The following is an 18935-nucleotide window of genomic DNA, read 5'->3' as shown; positions in this document are numbered from 1 at the left end:
GTCTACTATAAGGAAGCATAGTTGACAGGGAGGTTTTAGACAATAGAAATCCATGAACTCAAGAGTTCAGGCAGGGGGTGGGAAGGTAGCTCAGTGGTAGAGCGCTTGCCTTGTATGCATGAGGCCCTGGGTTCGATTCCTCAGCACCACATAAACAAAAAGAAGAAAAGCCGGAAGTGGCGCTGTGGCTCAAGTGGTACAGCGCTAGCCTTGAGCTGAAGAGCTGAGGGACAGCGCCCAGGCCCAGAGTTCAGGCCCTATGACCAGACCCCACCCCCCACCCCCCAAAAAAAAGAGTTCAGGTAGCCAGAAGTTCAAGATCAAAGTGTTGGCAGAGGTAGTTCATACTGCAAGCTGGGATCAGGCTATGCCGCTCCTGGCTTCACCTGATTTGATGGCCAGTTTGGATGCAAGCCATTATCCCACTTCTGCCTTTCATAGTTATCTGTTGTCCTCCCTGTCTGCCTATCTGTCCCTAAATTGTCCTTTATATAAAGACACTAGTCAGACTAGAAGCCCAGATTATTCTAGTAGGACCTCATCTGAAATAAGGATACCTGCCAATAGACTATTTCTAAATAGGGCCACATCCTGAGGTCCTGAGGGCTAGGCCCTCAACATGTGAACTTTGACAAGGAACGACATAATTCAATAGGGAACCTGGAAAATGTGGAAGACTTGACATTTCTTCCCAAATCAAAGACAACACGTCTCCAAATGCACAACATAAGGTCCACCCTGGGAAGGTGGGCAGACTCCTCCTCCTCTTGGTTAAGTCTCCGCCCAGTACCTGTGTCACCTAGGTAACCCACACACCTGGAGGCAGTCACCCCGCTCTCCTAGTGGTTACATCAGTGTGGCCACACCTTTTTCTGCCCCTGGCCTTGATAAGTCATAGTGCGGTTCCACCCTTTTTATTCCTGCTGCATGGGCTTCCAACTTGACCAGAGGCGGCCTGCAGCTCGAAAATAAACCTTTCCCCTGCCTGAGCACCACGTGCTGGTCTCTTTCCTCGGCTGCCAATTTAATTTACCTAACACACATGAGCTCTTGCTTCCTCACTCCCTCCCCTTTCACACACACACACACACACACACACACACACACAAACACACACATGCTCACACAAACACTTCTGCAGAAGAACCGCTATCCCTGTCAGCTACTGGTAACTTGCCAAACCTCACAGCTAGCCTTCTGAGTCATCTTGAAGCCTCATCACCAGGACAAAGAAAGCAAGATAAAAGACAGCGCCCCCCCCCCCTGCAGCCAACCTCCCTCACGCCCCTCCACCTCAGTGCCAAACATTCTATTTCCTTGCTGTATGGTATCCTCAGCAGAGCTCTCCTGGTTAGACTCCTTAGGAGGGAAAGCAGGCGGGGGGCAGGGGATAGCATCATTCTGTGCTTAATGGAACACTAGGGAACACCCCACCTTCCAAGCCCCTTCCCCATCCCTGCACCAAGCGTTGAGCCATCCATCTGCAGTTCCTAAGCCTAGGGACCAACCTCTGATTCTTCTCTACTTTCAGAGAGACCTCATGAGAACTATAAGAAAATATACATGGAATGCTGGGAAGGTGGTCTGTGTGCTCCAAGGTCTCCAAGGTGATCTCTTCCTAGGGTCTGGCTGACCATCTGATCATCTGACCTGAATCATCAGATGCTAGTGACGACCAGGACACCAAGAACTGGAGATGCAACATTCTGCTGCTGTGTAACAAGACTTAAGAGTCTTACTTAAAAGGTTTATTTTGTCAGAAATCAGAGACTGGCTTTGCTAGGGCTGCAGATGAGGTGTCACCCAGGATGGAAGGGGTTTCATCCAGAGAGGATCCACTTCTAGTCTCACCCATGTGGCATTGATAGGTTTCAGTAAGATCCCTCCCTCAGTTCCTTGCATCATGGGGACCTGCAAAGGGCAGCCGAGCATGGCAAACAGCTTCTATCAGAGGGAAGATGAGAGGCAGCAGGAAAGAGTAAAGGAAAAGGACCTAAGCCTGAAACTAGTTGTTGTTATTGGGGTGGGGTGGGGAGGTGCTAAAAGTGAATCACAGTTTGTACATCTATGGTCTCAACATTATTCACAATAGTCAAAAGGTGGAAGCAATCCAAATATTCACTGAGGGATAAATAGAAAAACAAAATATGATATAACCATACAATGGAATACTACTCAGCCTTAGAAAGGAAGGACATTCTGACACTTTCTGCAACCTAGATGATCCTTGAGTACATAATGTTAAATGAACTAACCTAGTCTTTGTCTGTCTGTCTCTCTCTCTCTCTCTCACACACACACACATAGAAAAAAATTTAGAAATCACCAAATTAATCAAGGGAGAGGTAATGGGCTTATTTTCCAATGGGTCAGAGTTTTAGATTTTCAAGATATAAAAGTTCCAGAAGGTGGCTCAGTGGTAGAGTGCTTGCTTTGCATGCATGAGGCCCTGGGTTCGATTCCTCAGCACCACATACGCAGAAAAAGCCAGAAGTGGCACTGTGGCTCAAGTGGTAGAGCGCTTGCTTGCAGCTGAAGAGCTGAGGGACAGTGCCCAGGCCCAGAGTTCTGACCCCATGACCGACAAAAAAAAAAGTTCCAGAGATTGGTTGCACAACAATACAAATATACTTACTATAACTGAACCAAACACTTAAATCGGTCAGGTCTGTTCATTTGTCTAGCACGCGCGCGCGCACACACACACACACATACACACAAACACACACACACACGCACGTGCGCACACACGTGTGCACACGCATGCACGCACATGCAAATGCACATACACACACACATCAATAGGTCTCAATCACATGAAGGGGACAAGAATATACCAGGGCACAAATGGCAGAAGACAAGATCACTTGGGACTACAGCCACATTCTGGTAACATTTAAAGGCCACCCACAGGGAGCACCCACAGCAACACAGGCAGGGCAGCCCCTTCCAGGGAGAGCTCCACTGCATCAGAAAAGCCACAGCAGCCTCCCATACTGCTACTACATAAATAGGCTGTGCTTCCAATTAATAAAGCGGCAGTTAAATTCACCTCCTCCATACCCTGCACTGTGTGAGTCTAACGCATCCCACAGCCCCATCCCTTCTCTCAATTCCTGACAGAACGTGTGGCTGGTTTGCAAGGCCAATGATACAGGGAGGGAACAGAGGCTGCTGTCTCTAAGGTAGAACGTTTACTTTTTCATCTCCTACCCATGAAGAAAAGCATTTGCAGCACATTTCACTGTCTTGGATCCAGTTTTCTCCATCACCTCTAAATAAGTATTATCAAATATAATCATCAACTGAATGCAATGATGTATTTTTAAGAGCTTTGAAACCCAGAAGTAGCCGATGGGATGTGGTTGGACTAAATGAACTCAGGCACAGCTGGGCAGCTGGCCTGCAAGGTGTGGCAAACTCACGTACATAAGACTACATTCTGTCTGGTCAAGGTACTTTAGGAGCTATGCTTTGGGGAGACACAGCATGAAGCCTATGTCTCAAAAGTCCAGCACGAGGCAGATTTTCCCATAGCATTAGCATTCCTTTGTTCAAACAGCAAGATTAACAAGTAGTTTATATTTAGAGGCCACAGGGGTTGACTGAGACAGGCAGACCTTCAATACTATTTACACATGTGGTGCAGGGAGACATACAAAGCACATGGGATTTCAAAAGCACCCTCTGGCAGGTGTACTACAAATCTAATACTCACCCCTTGTGTCCCCCAAGGGCCACATTCCTCCTGAGAGGATGGTTGAACCTTCTACTCTACTGAAACAACAGCAACTTCTTACTGCTTGAATAAGCTGTGCAGAGTTCACTCACCTATTTTAAATAACTGTATGGGACAATACTGCACAGACTGCAAGTTAAACATAAGGTAACAAGAACAGAAATCTTTCCTATTCTTCAGCACCTCAGGAATCCTGTATGTGCAAGACATTGTGGATTTAAGAGGCCACAGTGCCCTTCCTTCCTCTTTCTGTTCTTCAGAGGCTAACAATGATGATATGACAATGGGCGTGTTGTGTGAAGGCTGTTATACTAATGGCAGCTGATGGGTGCTGCTAACTGCCTGGGGGATGCAGATGAATGTGTGCCTTGTTGAAGGAGACCATCAGGGTATGATAAGCACAAACCTGAGATTATATGAAAGTAAGAGCTGAGCTTGAAATGAAAGTATCTGCCTCTAACTTTATAAGAGCCGAATAAGAAGAAAGAAACAGAGCTCGGGGCCAGTGGCTCATGCCTATAATCCTAGCTACTCAGGAGGCTGAGATCTGAGGATGGCAGGCTAAAGCCAGCCTGAGTGGCAAAGTCCATGAGACGATTATTTCCAATTAACCATCAAAAGCTGGAAGTGGAGCTGTAGCTCAAGTCACAGAGTACTAGTTTTAAGCAAAAAAAAGCTAAGGGACAGCACCTAGGCCCTGAGTTCAAGTTCTAGGATTGGCATGGAAAAAAAAATAAAAAGGAAACTAAGGAGGCAGGAGGAGGAGGAAGAAGAGGAAGAGAATGAGGAAGAGGAGGAGGAGGAGAAAGAAGGAAGAAATAGAAGAAGAGGAAGAGGAAGTAGAATTTAGAAGTCTAACTTCAACCAGCCCACAGAGGGACCTTCACCTTAAGAAGTTAAGGGCAAGGGGAATTTTGCATTGGTCAGTAGATCAGATAAACATAGGAGAGGAAAGGATTCATCCAAATGTCAAACTCCCTCACCTTCAAGGCTCTGACTTGGGAGCCCTTTTCTTTGGAAACATCAGGCCCCATGAGTAAATGAATCTAAGCTATATAAACACACAAGAAACTGTATTTACAGAAAAAATGTCCTGAGCTCCTCCTATCAAGACTAGTTATTTATTTGACTTTGTGATGGCTGTTGTCTGCTTGGCATCTGCCACTGCCTATACTTTGCTATATGTTTTAGTTTATACATGTTTTAGTTTATACATATTTGACTATGTGGAAAGTTTAGCAACACCCAGAAGTTCAGATATTACTAGGCAAATGACAGGATTAAAAACTTCCCTTAGCTGGACAATGGTAGTTCATGCCTATAATTCTAGCTACTCAGGAAGCTGAGATCAAAAGGCAAGGTTTGAAGGCAACCTAGGCAGAAAAGTCTGTAAAACTCCATCGGTGATTAACCACCAAAATGCTGAGCTGGAAGCATGGCTCAAATGATAAGAGCTCTAATCACAAACAAGCAAGCTGAGTGAAGAGTGTGAGACCCTGACATCAATACCAGTACAAACACACATGCATATGTGCGTGCGCACGTGTACACACACATGCATGAATGCACAGACACATGTACATGCTCGCTAAAGAATTTCCTGGGCTCTTAGACATCAGTGTGCTTTGGAATCATTTGCACAGTTTGCTACATGGCACACAGACAGCCTTACAAGGGACTCGAATGGTCTGAACTGGAGTCCAACGTGTGTATTCCCAAGGAGTTTCCACATGCTGTGCGTGCTGCTGGACTGAGGATCAGACTTTGAGAACCACTGCTGAAGAGAATACCCAAGAAAGAGATTTCCAAACCATTCCCTGCACAAGTCCTAGCAAAATCTGTGACCATCCACATTTTCTCTCTTCTGTGGCTGCAGGTTTATAGATAATGGAGTAATCACGAACCTGGGTGGATGATCAGTGCTGTTATGTAGGACCCATTTGTTCATCATTATTCATTTGTAATAAGGCAAAAGAACCCACCAAAATAAAAGATAGGACCTTGACAATAGTCTATGTCAACTCATATGGAACTTTCCCAATCCAGCTACCTCCCAACACATAAGTAACCAGTTAACTCTCCTGCACATCATTTTAGTTTTATTAAATCTATAAATGGTGGTACAGTTATGAAGCAGAAGACTGTGTAACAATCAAAACAAATGAGCTCTATCAACAAGTAATAACAAGGGTGAATCACAGCTGTATAATATTATTAACTGAAAAACTATAGGTTGCATACCAGTTTATAACATTAGAAATACACTCTTTAGGATGCCCTAAAATAAATGTACCTTTTAAGTCTTTGTACCTCTTTCTAATCATTGAAGACATACACATTAACCAGTTGGTGAACACCTGTAATTCCAACACTCAAGAGGCTGAGAGCTATATTACAATTAGAATCACTATAGACCTCTCCACACAGACCCTCACCACAAGGATAGCCTGGAATGGTATAATCCAAGCACTGAAGATCAAACAACTGCCAACCCAAACTGATACCCAGAGAAGCTATCATTTACATTAGATGGTGAAACCAAAACCTTCCATGACAAAACTTAAAGGAATTTGTTATCACTAAACCAGCATTACGAAGAATTCTAAAAGGAGGAATATAATCTGAAGAAAACAATCAAAATCAAAGAAAAACATCAGACAACAATCACTATAAGATCAATTTAGTAAACACAGGAAGAGGACAGAAACAAAATACAGAAAAATAAGAAAATGGCAGGAAATATGACACATCTTTCTAAAATAACCTTAAACATTAAAGGACTCAATTCCCCAATCAAAAGAAGAACAGCAGATTGGATCAAAAAATAAGATCTATCCAATGTTTGCATTCTGTTTTGAGTTATTTTTGAATTGATTACAGCTTCCACTATTATGATATATGGCTTTTAATATATTACCTGTATGTCACATTTATTGAATAAATAGAAGATGTTAGTCTCTGAATTTAGATGAAAGAATTCAGACACAGATATCTGCACAAAATAATATACCTTTAAATATAAAGAACTATATGAATTATATAGAAATTATATAAAAATACCTTGCCTTTCAATAATTTTCAGAAATACCTATTCCTTTTATTAATGTTGATTATATGATGAATGTTATATTCAAGGCCAACAAGTAGTAAATATAAATAAAATCACACATACATCATCAAAAAAAGGAAAGATTCATCCTTGTAGTCACATATGATACCATTTCCTTCCTTTGTTAATAATGAATGGTGCTTAATATGCATTCATCCAGTAATGGTATGTTTACATTTTTAAAGGCCATCAAGCTAACCTATAATAGAAAATAGCCCTATTGCAAAGAAGAAGGAGGAGGAGGAAACAGGAGGAGGAGGAGACAGGAGGAAGAAGAGGCAGCAACAGCAGCAGAGTCCCAAGCATAGGTTCTTTCTTTCTTCTACTACAAAAGGGGGGGGGGGAGGGAGAAGAGGGAGAGGGAGAGGGAGAGGGAGGAAGGCTGAGGCCAGCAGGATTTTGAGTTTCCAGGCCAGCTTAGGCTGCATAGAAAGACCTTGACTTAAAGAAAAAGGTAAAAAGAGAGGGAGGGAGGGAGGGAGGAGAGGGAGGGAGGAGAGGGAGGGAGGGAAGGAGGCTAGTTTACTGAACTAGAGTCATTTAGTTCAGTACCTAATAAGGCACCTAATAAGGCAACTAGCCCACCTAGGAAGGCACCCGGTCAGTCTTGAAGGAGCAAACACAATCTCATTCCACTGTTTCCACCCAGATTCTCTTAACACATCCATCTGCCAGCTGCAACCTTCAATTCCCACAAAACAGCTCCCAAATCAAGAGCCTTGTAAGCTCAGGCAATTCACAAGAGAGGGGAAAAAAAGTAGTAAACAAACACAAGGTGTGGGGGTGGGGTGGGGGGGAAGACTCTGCTCATAATCACAGAAATGTAGACGACAGTGTTTGAGGAGTCTATCATTCCAGGACTACCACATGTGTAAAAGTGGAAAAGAAACAAAAACACAGAAGAGCAGTGAATGTCTGTGCCATGACTGCAGGCTCAGGCGACGCAAGCAGCAGTGTAAACTCAGAACTTTCTCAACAGCTACATGGTAGAATGTGGCTGTAACCCACACAGGCATTCTATGCTGCAGAATTTAATCCTAAAGAAGGACTAATGGAAAGAAAGCTACCCCCACAATGACGCAATGACTTGGAAAACGACAGTACAGCAACACAACAGTGTATAACACAGCAGAAGCCAATGTACGTATATATGACAATTAATATAGCAAGAATGCCACGGCAAGATGGCAGGTGCATCATAGCCAGGACCAGACAAACACCTGTACCTACCCATGGAAGGGCTGTAAGGCCAAGTGCAAAAATTAACAGAGCTGCTGTGTCTGGAGGCGGGTGTGGGTCCTGTGTCCTCCTTCTTGGGTTTGTTGTTGTGTGACTGCCGTGTGGTGCTGCAATGACTTTTTTAGAGCTGAGCGGCTCCTACCTTGAGAACTTTCACAGCTTTCCTCATCGCTGTTGTCTTGACAGTTATCCTGCCCGTCGCAGATGAAGCTCTTGTCGATGCACACGCCGTTCCTGCAGTGGTAGCGGGCAGTGGAGCATAGCAGAGGATTGGATGCTGCCAAGAGAGAATGAAGCAAGTCACCAAATGTGTGTGTGTGTGGGTGGGTGGGTGGGTGGGGGGGGGTGTCAGTTTTCTGGGGACCTAGAACCCTCTCTAAATCAGGAACTAGGACCAACACAGAGCTAGTGTGACCTGGCAGGACAAGATTCCTTCTCTTGCCAGAGCTGAGGGCTCAATTCTGTACTCCTAGTTATTCAGGAGGCTGATAGCTGAGGATCACAGTTCTAAGTCAGCCTCGGCAGAAAAGTCCATGAGGTTCTTAGCTACACTTAACCAGCAAAAAACTACAAGTGGAGGTGTAGTTCCAGTGGTAGAGCACCAGATTTGAGTGCAATAAGACAAGTGGAGAGTGAGACCCTTCGATTGCAAAGGTCCTTTCTCCCCCGTCATCATTAGGGCAAAGGGGAATATCTTCTACTAAGTCTAAAGCACACTCATTCCTGGTGCACCCAAGAGTGGAATGGTTGGTGACAGCAGGCACACAGGGAGAAAACTGAAGCTGGAAGGAATACTCAATCGACTCAGGGTCAATGAACCTCTGGAATAGGGGAAGGGATCACACGATTACTAAGAGAGCTTCAAGAGATGGTTCTGCTTGCTTCGCTACCAACCAGCTCATTCCTCATGTCTCCTCTGCAACTAAACAAACAACTCAGTGTTCTTGAGTTCTTGTTTGTCACCAAAGAAGGCCACACGATCCCAGGGTTTCAATGACCACCTCCTTGTTTAGGGCACCTTCCGGGACCTTAAAATAAAGGATGGACCTGGGCTGGCAACTTGGCGGTATAAAGTCAACATTACATTCAATATATAAGTAAAACTCCACGGCAAAGCTTATTTCTACAGTGCAATTCACATCCCCGCTCCTTCCAATGCAATTCAAACAAGGCTCATTTCCCAGAGCTGTCTGCAATCTAGGAAGCGGCCAAGAAGAGACGACTCTAATCTCAACTCTGCTGTCTTGGGCAAAACTATTTCACCTCTCTGAGCCCTGGTTGCTGTATCTGTGGCCCAGACTGACTAGGCAATTTGCAAGATTGAACGAAATCTGGAAATGTGGTATCTCGTTTAAAAAAATATTTAAAACATTCACAACAACAAATGTAGAACACAACCTGGGCACTTGTGGCTTACGTAGCTACTCAGAAGGCTGAGATCTGAGGATCGTGGTTCAAAACCAGCCTGGACAGGAAAGTCCCTAAGACTCTTAAATTAATCACAGAAAAAGCCAGAAGTGGTGCGGCAGCTCAAGTGAGAAGAATGTTAGCCTTGGGCAAAAAGAGCTTAGGGACAGCACCCAGGCCCTGAGTTCAAGGCCCAGGACCACTCAAAAAAAAAAAAGAAATGCAGAACATAAATTCAGCCACAGAGCTCTGCTAGGCAAGGCACTGGTCCTGTCTCAGTCTATCATGTTGAGCTTGCTACTCGGCTTTCATTTCAGCATGGAATGATACATTAAAAAAAAAAAAAAAGTCCTGAGTCTGGCACGACGCACAGGCTCAGAGAACATGACACTCATTTCCACAGTTACATCGGTTGTGAAATTCAGAATGTGGCATGTCTTCCAGCAAGCAACAATGGTGTAATGATGAGAAAGGGTCAGATATGTGTGGCAGGGTCATATGGGGATTATAGCACCTGAGTGTGTACCACGCCCAGCCCTGAGGATTACTATGGTGCTGGGGGCAAACGAGCTCCAGCATCCCTCAGTGGTCTTCAACAGCATGGCATCTAAGTGCTCCCTAACTCCTCCTCTACCTCGCTTATTGCTGAAGCAAAGCAATCACAGCCACCAGGCTTTGGTAAACGTCACGGGCTGGTAGTCCCAAAGGACTGCACAGTTTTTTTTCAAGTATTCAACCTAGAAGGTTTTCATGTGGAAGATCAGAGGAAGCAGAGGGGTGGAACAAGAAACAACTCTCCGTTTTGAGGATGATGGGCCCACGTCACTTCAAACAACAGTAGACCTGGATGAAAATGACAGGTTTCATCGTTTTAAGTGGCTGTGAGCCAAAGAATGCCTCAATGTGATCAAGTGGAAACCAAAGTCTGACCTCAGCCAAAATCCAAATGTGGAAACCAAAAACCACAAACCATGTTTTGTTTTTGGTCCAAGGCAGCCCTCTAAAACCCTTCTGCCCATCAGTATGCCACCATGGCAGTCTTTAGATTCCCTGGGACCTGTGGGACACATCTTGGCAGCCCAACACCCATAAAACAGCCTGGAAAAGGCATGCTAACTGTTCCACAATGGATGGGGCCGGCTGACATACATAGACAACTGCTATATACACACACACACAGAGGCTGCTCAGGCCAGAGCTGTCATCCGCTCCCTATTTCTCCAGCCTCTGGCCTTTTTCACTCTCACCGATTTCCCAAGGGGGGTAAAAAGTCATATATGTGACATACGTATGCATATGTGTCCATAATTCTATATACATGTTATGTACTTATGTGTCTTTTGAAAAACAAGTCACAGACCAACTATAATACACCATAAAGAACTTTTTGCAGACAGAAAGCAAAACAGTACAATAAGAAAACAGGCAAAGGAGGCAAACAGGACAGATGGCCAACAAAACCTTGAAAAAGATATATACTGTCACTGGTACTAAAGTGGCACCTTACATGCCTCAGACTGGCAAAACTCCGGGTCTTAACATTCTGGTTGTTGGCAAGAATGTGGAGGGAAAAGTCTGAGAATCCACAGGTCTACACAGCAGACTAAAGATCTACTGTGTTCAAAAGTTGAAGCAAACAAGGCCACATGAAGTATATTTTTTGAAACAGGGTACTGGGAAGACTCAGGTCTTTATTTTCCTTTTCTGTGTGCTTAAAAGACTTCACTAAAAATCCTAATGACGCTAGGTGCTCACTCCTATAATCCTAACTACTCAGGAAGCTGAGATCTAAGGATCAAAATTTGGAGCCAGCCTGGGCAGAAAAGCCTGTGACTCATCTCCAATAAAACACTCAGGAAAGGCCAGAAGTAATGCAGCAGCTCAAAGGGTAGAGCACTAAAGTTGAGCAAAAGAAGCCCAAGGACAGTACCCAGGATCTGAGTTCAAGTTCAATGACGGGCCAAAACAACAACCAAATCCAATGGCTCCCCTAGCAGTAACATTTCAAGGAGTGCTTTGCCTGGGTCTCCCCCACCATTCTCTCTCTGGCCCCCAATCATCTGCTTTTACATCTTCCACATCCAAATGGACAGCTGCCCGGAAGGCAGGGTGCACGCCTGTGCAGCACCTCGGATCGCTCCTTACAAAGGTATTCTCTCTTTGCTTCTCCTCTGTAGCCCCTTGGGCCTCAGACACCCCTAGGAAAGGATGATGAAGTGACGCACACCAACTCCAGAAGCAAGCCAAAGGAAAAAGGGCTCCATGGTGTCTGTGCTCACACCTACAAAGTGCCAGGAATTCTCCATCCTCACTTCCCTCAGCATCTGTTGATTCTCCATTTATGTCGGCCTTGACAAGTGTGTATTCCAGCTCCCAAGGACATAGGAAACTAGGGAGGAGAGAGGAGGATATTTGCTACACTGCAGACCAACTGACAGCAGGATAGAAAAGCTGGTATTATGGGAGGAAAACTGAAAAAGGCTAAAATAAACAATGTCCCAAATTTGAAAAGCCTAGGATAGACCAGAAAGTTCTAAAAGGAAAGACAAAACAACCCAAAGCCAATCCTCTATCATAGCCCAGTCTAAAAACAAGTTAATATTCCTACAAATGACCCTGAGCTAACAAAAAAAAACATCCAGGCGGATGAAGCCAAAATCCACACAGCTCAGAGATAGCTGTCAATGCTATACAAAGCCTCAGTGTTCAGTTCTAGGCAGACTCGCTTCACCAGCATGTTGGATTTAGGATTTGTTACATATGAGGGCCTCCACAGCTATTTACTGGGGTCAGCCCAACTGCAAAGTCAGTCTGTGTGGGGGACTTTGGCAGGCCAACATGAAAGCTTTGGTGAGCAGGCCTTAAGATCGGTAGTGGTTATTGTGTGCTGTGGAGCCAAGCCCAGGACTTCTAAACAGAAAACTGCTCAACAACCAACACATAAATATGGGGAGAGGCTATGTCTCAACCTTTTAGCAATATCGAATGTGCCCAAATGCTTATGTTTTCTTTGTCCTTGCTATGGCTCACTGGTTTCTGGAAAATGTGTTCTCGTACTCTGTTAACTAGGGAGAGGAACACCATGCAGCCTGCATCTGTATTTCACTGGAAGCAGAGAAAACTGTCTGTAACATCAGCTTCAAAATCTCAGCTGTAGACTCCACTCCTTGAAGCCATTACCACGAGGAACACAGGGCTCTAACAATCTATTTCCTAACCCTCAACACATATACATAGCACCCACACAAGAACAAGTCCTTCCCCGCCAGACAGAAGGAGGCAAGAGAGTTCAAGAGCTGTTCAGTGGTTAGTTGAACTGCAGCAGTCTGACCACAACTAACAGAGGAGGCCAGTCTAACAGAGGAACCAATCAGCTCAAGACAGGAAATGAGGCCTTCTGTCTCCAGCAGGACTTCACAAGTGGCTTCTTTAATCCATCTCAAGTCAGTGAACTCAGCCCCTCGCCTACCTCCAAGAGTTCCTGACAAAACACAAATGGGAAGCTCCTACCCTGCGGTGGTCACCATTCCTGGGGGAACTTCTCTAATTCTAATTTCCCTGTAAACCATGCCATTTTGGGGATCTGAAGGTCCCCTGAAACTCCTTCTTTTCCAGGATGGAGGGCCAACCCCCAGAATCCCAGAGACCTCTAAGCATGTTCTGGTCACAAATGGTCCATATTCCAGCCACAAATACCATTCCCTCGGTGGTGGCTTGGAATATGTGCACTGCCTGACTGGGGCTTATCAGCTGACAGCTACAAATTCTTATTTGTTCCAGTCTGTTAACAGTGCCCTGAAGCTACCAGGGGCCTAGCCTCAGCAGTGGTCCATGGACAACCCACATCTGGAGCCAGTGTCTCTTCCCTGTCTGTAGGAGGGAAAAGGCCGGCATGGATGAAAGCCTTTAGACTACCAAACAAGATACAAAGACTGCTCTATTCTGCTTCCTCTCCCCCCCCCCCCCACACACACTTCCTTTAGGATTCAGCATTTTATTTTGGAACCCTTCTAGAAGTAAAGGTACAGTGGTTCACCCTGTAATTGTAGCTACTTGGGAGATTTAAGCTTGGGAAGATCTTGGTTTGAGGCCAGACCAAGCACATATATGAGACCCCCTGCACAGCTAATACATAGGTGAGGTGTCAAGCATCTGTCATCCTAGCTACTATGGAAGGCTGAGATCACGAGGCTAAGGATTCCAGGCCAGCACGGGCAGGACAGTCTTCAAGACCCCATCTTAATGGAAGAAGCTGGGTGTGGTGGTATATGTCTGTCATCCTAGCTATCATGGGAAGCTTAAAATAGCAGTCCAGGTGTACTCCAGGCAAAAAGATAAGATCCTGTCTCAAAATAAGCACTGCAAAGACAGACCAGATGCAGAGACGGTGGTAGAACACCTGTCTAGCTCATGTCAGGTCCTGAGTTCAAACCCCAGTACAAAAAAAAGAAAAGAATAAATAAAACTTCTAGAGTCAGTGCAGGGCCAAAACTCTGATTCACTGCTAAGGGCAATCTGCCTCCTCCAGTTACATAAATCTTTCTTGAGCTTGGCTGTGTCCTGTCTAATATCCAAGCCTGCATTTTCCTGGAATAGTTCTACCACAGTTCCAACCACCATGTTTCTGTGGGTGGCTCCTCAACACCCTTCTGCTGATGTCTCTGCTAATCCTTCCCTCGGAACCCCCATCACACTCTGTCCTTGTGGTTCTACTTCTATTAAAGGGGCTGCCATGTCCCAGCTCTCTCAGACACCAGCCCTGTGTGACCCTCTCCTTTCCCTTCCCCTGCTCCTCCTTCCCTTCTTCTCCTGTCACCTGCTCCTTACCAAGGGCCTAACTTGTCATCATTGGCCTGGCTCCAATTCTCAGCACACAGTTTGCTTCAGTGATCAAGGTACACCTGGACTTCAATTTCAGCTCTATCTTAACTTGGGAAACTCATTTCACTTCCCTGAGCCTGAGCTTCCTCTTCTGTAAGGTGGGGATAAACCAGTAGGCATGGTAGGAGATTTTGTGGAAATTAAATGATTAGATAATGCATGCAAAACACAGAGAATAGTACGTGACTCCCTACAAAGTGTTCAATAATGTGTACTGTAACTATCAATAGTGGCAATATATTGAGTACAATGGCAGAGTGCAGATGCCAGTGTTAAAAGGCATGCACCAAAGAGCTGAAGTCCCTTCAACTTGTTGCACACCAAGGATAACGCCTTCCAACCTACTTACCCTGGTGCTCATCTCTGCATTTCTCAATATATCTGTGTATCACCCTCTTGAAGAAGAAGAGATTGGAGTCCAAATTTACAATGCTCCAACTCTGCTACTTATGAATTATGTCATCATGCAGGTTGTTTAACCTTTCCACATCTCCTTTCCTCAATATATACAAGGAGAAAATGAAACTATCTGCCTACAGTGAGATCAGCTATGAAAAGCATACATAGTGCCAAGCCCAGAGTGCTTAGAAGCTGTCAGCATGCAGCTCCCAGGCCCTGGGCATTGAGCGTAGCTTCCAGGCTTAGTCTGGGTCCTCAGCCCCAAATACCCCATGGGGCTATATTTTAAATGACACTCATCTTCCTGTTCCTGGGGAATGACTCATTTCCCCAACCATTCCAGTGAGTAGTCCCAAAGGAGCAGCAGTCCTGACTGCCAGCCCCACGTTGTTATTGCTGGCTTTCGGGTGCTTTTGTCTTCCTGCTTCGAGTCTAAGCTCCAGGATGCCAGGGTGGCATCTAACCCATTCTTCGTCCACAGCAGCATATGGCATGCTGGCTGGCTTAGAGACTGTGGAAAAAGGATGAGAGTCTAAAAGACACGGGAGCTGAGGTTAATGAGCCATGCACTGTCTAAATCTGCTCTCTGGGCACACATCTGAAAACCCAGGAGGATAAAACGTGCATATGTTAAGAATATATCCTGACCATAGCAGGGAAGCAGGCAGCCCAAGGTTGCCTATCTTCTTCACTTGGCTCTTTATTTGATTAGTTACTTGATTCAGTCATTCAACAATCATTTATTGATTATCCTTTTTAACTAAATCACTTTGCTAAGTACTGGGGGTGAAACAACCCATCCCTTACTCTCAAAGAGCTGATACTCCGGGGAAAGCCAACAGGGCACTAAGATAAAGCACAGGAAGTCTCACTCAGTGCATGCGAAGGAGGAGCCTGATGACATCCTTGGCACCAGAATATAGCTGTAGGCACGTGAAACCATCTCGAGGCCATCACAATGGAGTAGGGAGACAGGAAATCAATAGAAAGTGGTGCTAAGTGTTGAGAGAGTGAAGCCAGGGACACAGTGTGCAGAGGAAGGAAGTGCTTTGTCACAGGGTGATCAGAGCAGTCCCTACAATGAGGTGCCATTTGTGGAAGAAAGGCCAAGACAGGGGTGGAGCACACAGGAGGGTAGCATAGCATAGTGTAGCCCAGCCCAGCCCAGCCCAGGCTCGCCTCACAAGCCAAGAAGACTTCTCACAGAAGCAGGTCACCCAGGACTCTTTAAGGAGACTGGCTGACCTTATTTATGAGCACTCGGGAAAAGTTCTTCCCTATAACATCCAGCATCTCCATATGTAAAACCCAGCTCCGCCAGGTGGCCACTCGTGCATGGGTGGAGGAGAGAAGATAGGCTCTGGTCTAGACGTGTGCAGGACACACACAATATGCCACCACCGTGATACCAACACTGTGAGCAAAAGTAGGCTGTCTGTGCTTAGGAACAGGCAGGAATGCATCACCCGTGGAAGACACAGTTAAACTGAAACAGCACCAGTTTTCTATGATGGTCACAATGGCGGCGACTATGGAGGTTTCTGGTGCTCTAAGATGGTCTCTGTGATGGTCACTACGGTAGTCTCTATGATCTCTGTGCTGGTCTCTATGGTGGTCACTGGTGATCACTGTGGTGAGCTCTACTGTGGTCACTGGTTGCCACTTTGTGGGTCTATATGATGGTTTTTTTCCCTTTTTTTTTCCAGTCCTGGGGCTTGAACTCAGGGCCTAGGCACTGTCCCTGAGCTTCTTTTGCTCAAGGCTAGCACTCTACCTCTTGAGCCATAGCACCACTTCTGGCTTATCCTGTTTATGTAGTATTGAGGAATCAAGCCTAGAGCTTCATGCATGCCAGGCAAGCACTGTACCACTAAACCACATTCCCAGCCCCTAGATGTTGTTTTCTATAGTGGTTTAAAAGGTTGTCTGTATGGTGGTCAATATGAATTTTAAAGTAGTAAATATTCTAACAAGCAATTACTAGCACGTTAGCAACAAACGGGTAAACAGGAATTCTCAGCCATGACATAGAAGACAGAATAAGTTGTCAAAGGAAATGTGAAGACTGAAAAATATAACTGAGATGAAAACAAAACAAAATGCAACATTAGCTAGAAAACAGACTGCGGGTAGTGAAAGAGAGTATTAAGGAACTTGATGACAGATTAATAGAAATCTAGACTTAATACATAAAAAGCAAAATGACTAATAAAATCATGAACAAAAAAGCCTCATCCATTTGTGGTACAGTAACAGAAGATCCAATGTCTGGAACTGGAGTCATGGTTCAAGTGGTAGAGGACTAGCCATGGGTAAACAAGCCAAGCAATAGTTCAAGCCCAAGTTTGAACACACACACACACACACACACACACACACACACACACACACACACACACACACACAGAGGCAAAACCCATTTGATGCTGTTGTCTCAGAAATCTATCAGAAAGATGAAAGACAACTGTATTCACAAAACATTCGCTAAGCGCAGTCACTTGAGCCTGTAATTTTTAGCTACTTGGGAGGCAGAGATCTGAAAATAACTGTTCAAGGCCAGTCCAGGCAAGAAAAAAAGTTTGACTAGTTGTGGTAACATGTTCCTATTATTCTAGCTATGGGGAAGCACAGTATCTTGGCACCTTGGCACATGCCTGTCATCCCAGGTAGGAGGATCATAGCCCAGTCCAGTCTGAGCACAAAGCACAACCTTCCCTTGAAAATAACCAAAGTCAAAAGGGACTCAAGGGGTAGAACTGCCTTGCAGTGTGAGGCCCTGAGTCCAACCACCACAATTGGAAAGGAAGATGAAGAGAGAAGAGGAGAGGAAGCAGGGAAGAACAAGGGAGGAAAGGAGGAGGAGGAAGAAGAGAAGAAGAGGAGGAGGAGGAAGAGGAGGAGGAGTGGGAAGAGGAGAAGCGGGAGGAGAAGAAGTGGGAGGAGGAGGAGCAGCAGCAGCAGGGGGGGGAGGAAGAAAGGAAGGGAAGGAGGAAAGATGGGGAGGGAAGAAAGAGAGAGGGGAGGGAAGAGGAAAGGAGGGTGGTAAGAGAGCAAGAGGGAGGGAAGGAGGACAGCTAAAAATGTATTAAGTATGAAAAAACACCAAATGTTCTCTGCATAGATCAGAGAATCCTAAACAGGTTAAACTCATAGAACTCTACACCTAGCCACCCAACACCATGATCTATATGCTGAAAACAAGGGGAGAAAAAAAATCTCCAAAGCAGCTATAGAAAAAAATGGTACATAATGTACACAGAGAGAATGGAAAGACGGCCAGTTTGCTCTGGGAAGGAGAGAAGTCAGAGGAAGTGGCACACTGAAAGTGCTTGGAGCAAAGAGTCGTCAGCCCAGAATTCTCCACACCACAAAAACACCTTGTAGGAATAACAGTGAAATGAAGACAGTCCTAGATAAATGAAAACCAAGAGAAGACATAGCCAGCAGAGCCCACCTTTAAAAGAAGAAAGTTGTTCCTCCAGGAAAATGAGGCCAGAGGAGGCTCAGAACACCAGGATGGGAGGCGAGCAACCAAAATGTCACCGTCTGGAGGAATAATAGTGTCTGTCCTTCTAGATTTGAACATTCAAGGCAAAATTTAAACACTATCTCTCTTTATTGGGGGAAGGGGAGTTAATGAATATAAATGGGCTCTGAGAATAACATAGAGACCCACAGAGCAAGGTGTCTCCACTCCACTTGAAGTGGTGCTGTATTGATCCAGAGCTGTCTGTGAAAGATCGACTTGGTGGTTCAGGAGTTTCCAGCCCCATCCATCATGAGAAAGCGCCGTCATTAATTTTTCACCTATGGGTTTTCACAACCACTATGATCATTACCTAGATCCATTCTTCATTAGGGCTTACGAAATGGACTCTAATTCTATTATTCTTACATTGGCTGATAGTCTTTAAAAAGGAAAAAAAAACAACTTTAAGTCAGGTATCTGATTCTTCTAAAGTACAAGACACATAAGAAAGAAGGGCTAAATGTTGTGTACTTGTTATATTAAGAGTCTTCAAACTACTGAGTTAAAACACTATTTGTTTTTATTATTTATTTATTTATTCATCAGTCATGAGGCTTGAACTCAGGGCTTGGGCGCTTTCCTTGAGCAATCTGGCTCAAGGCTAGTGTTCTATCACTTTCAGTCACAGCTCC

At 45.0% G+C, this 18935-nt stretch overlaps 1 protein-coding gene across 1 annotated transcript in view; it reads right to left on the bottom strand.

Moving 5' to 3' along the window:
• Positions 1-18935, bottom strand: part of Ldlrad3 (low density lipoprotein receptor class A domain containing 3) — a 160676-nt gene that overhangs the window by 105269 nt on the left and 36472 nt on the right. Inside the window, exon 3 of the mRNA XM_013019527.1 lies at positions 8230-8364. Coding sequence (XP_012874981.1) covers positions 8230-8364 — 135 coding nt within the window. The remainder of the gene's footprint in view (positions 1-8229; positions 8365-18935) is intronic.

Source organism: Dipodomys ordii, unplaced genomic scaffold (genome assembly GCF_000151885.1).
Source record: "Dipodomys ordii isolate 6190 unplaced genomic scaffold, Dord_2.0 Scaffold46, whole genome shotgun sequence".
NCBI lineage: Eukaryota > Metazoa > Chordata > Mammalia > Rodentia > Heteromyidae > Dipodomys > Dipodomys ordii.
This window is presented reverse-complemented; position numbering and strand designations above follow the sequence as displayed.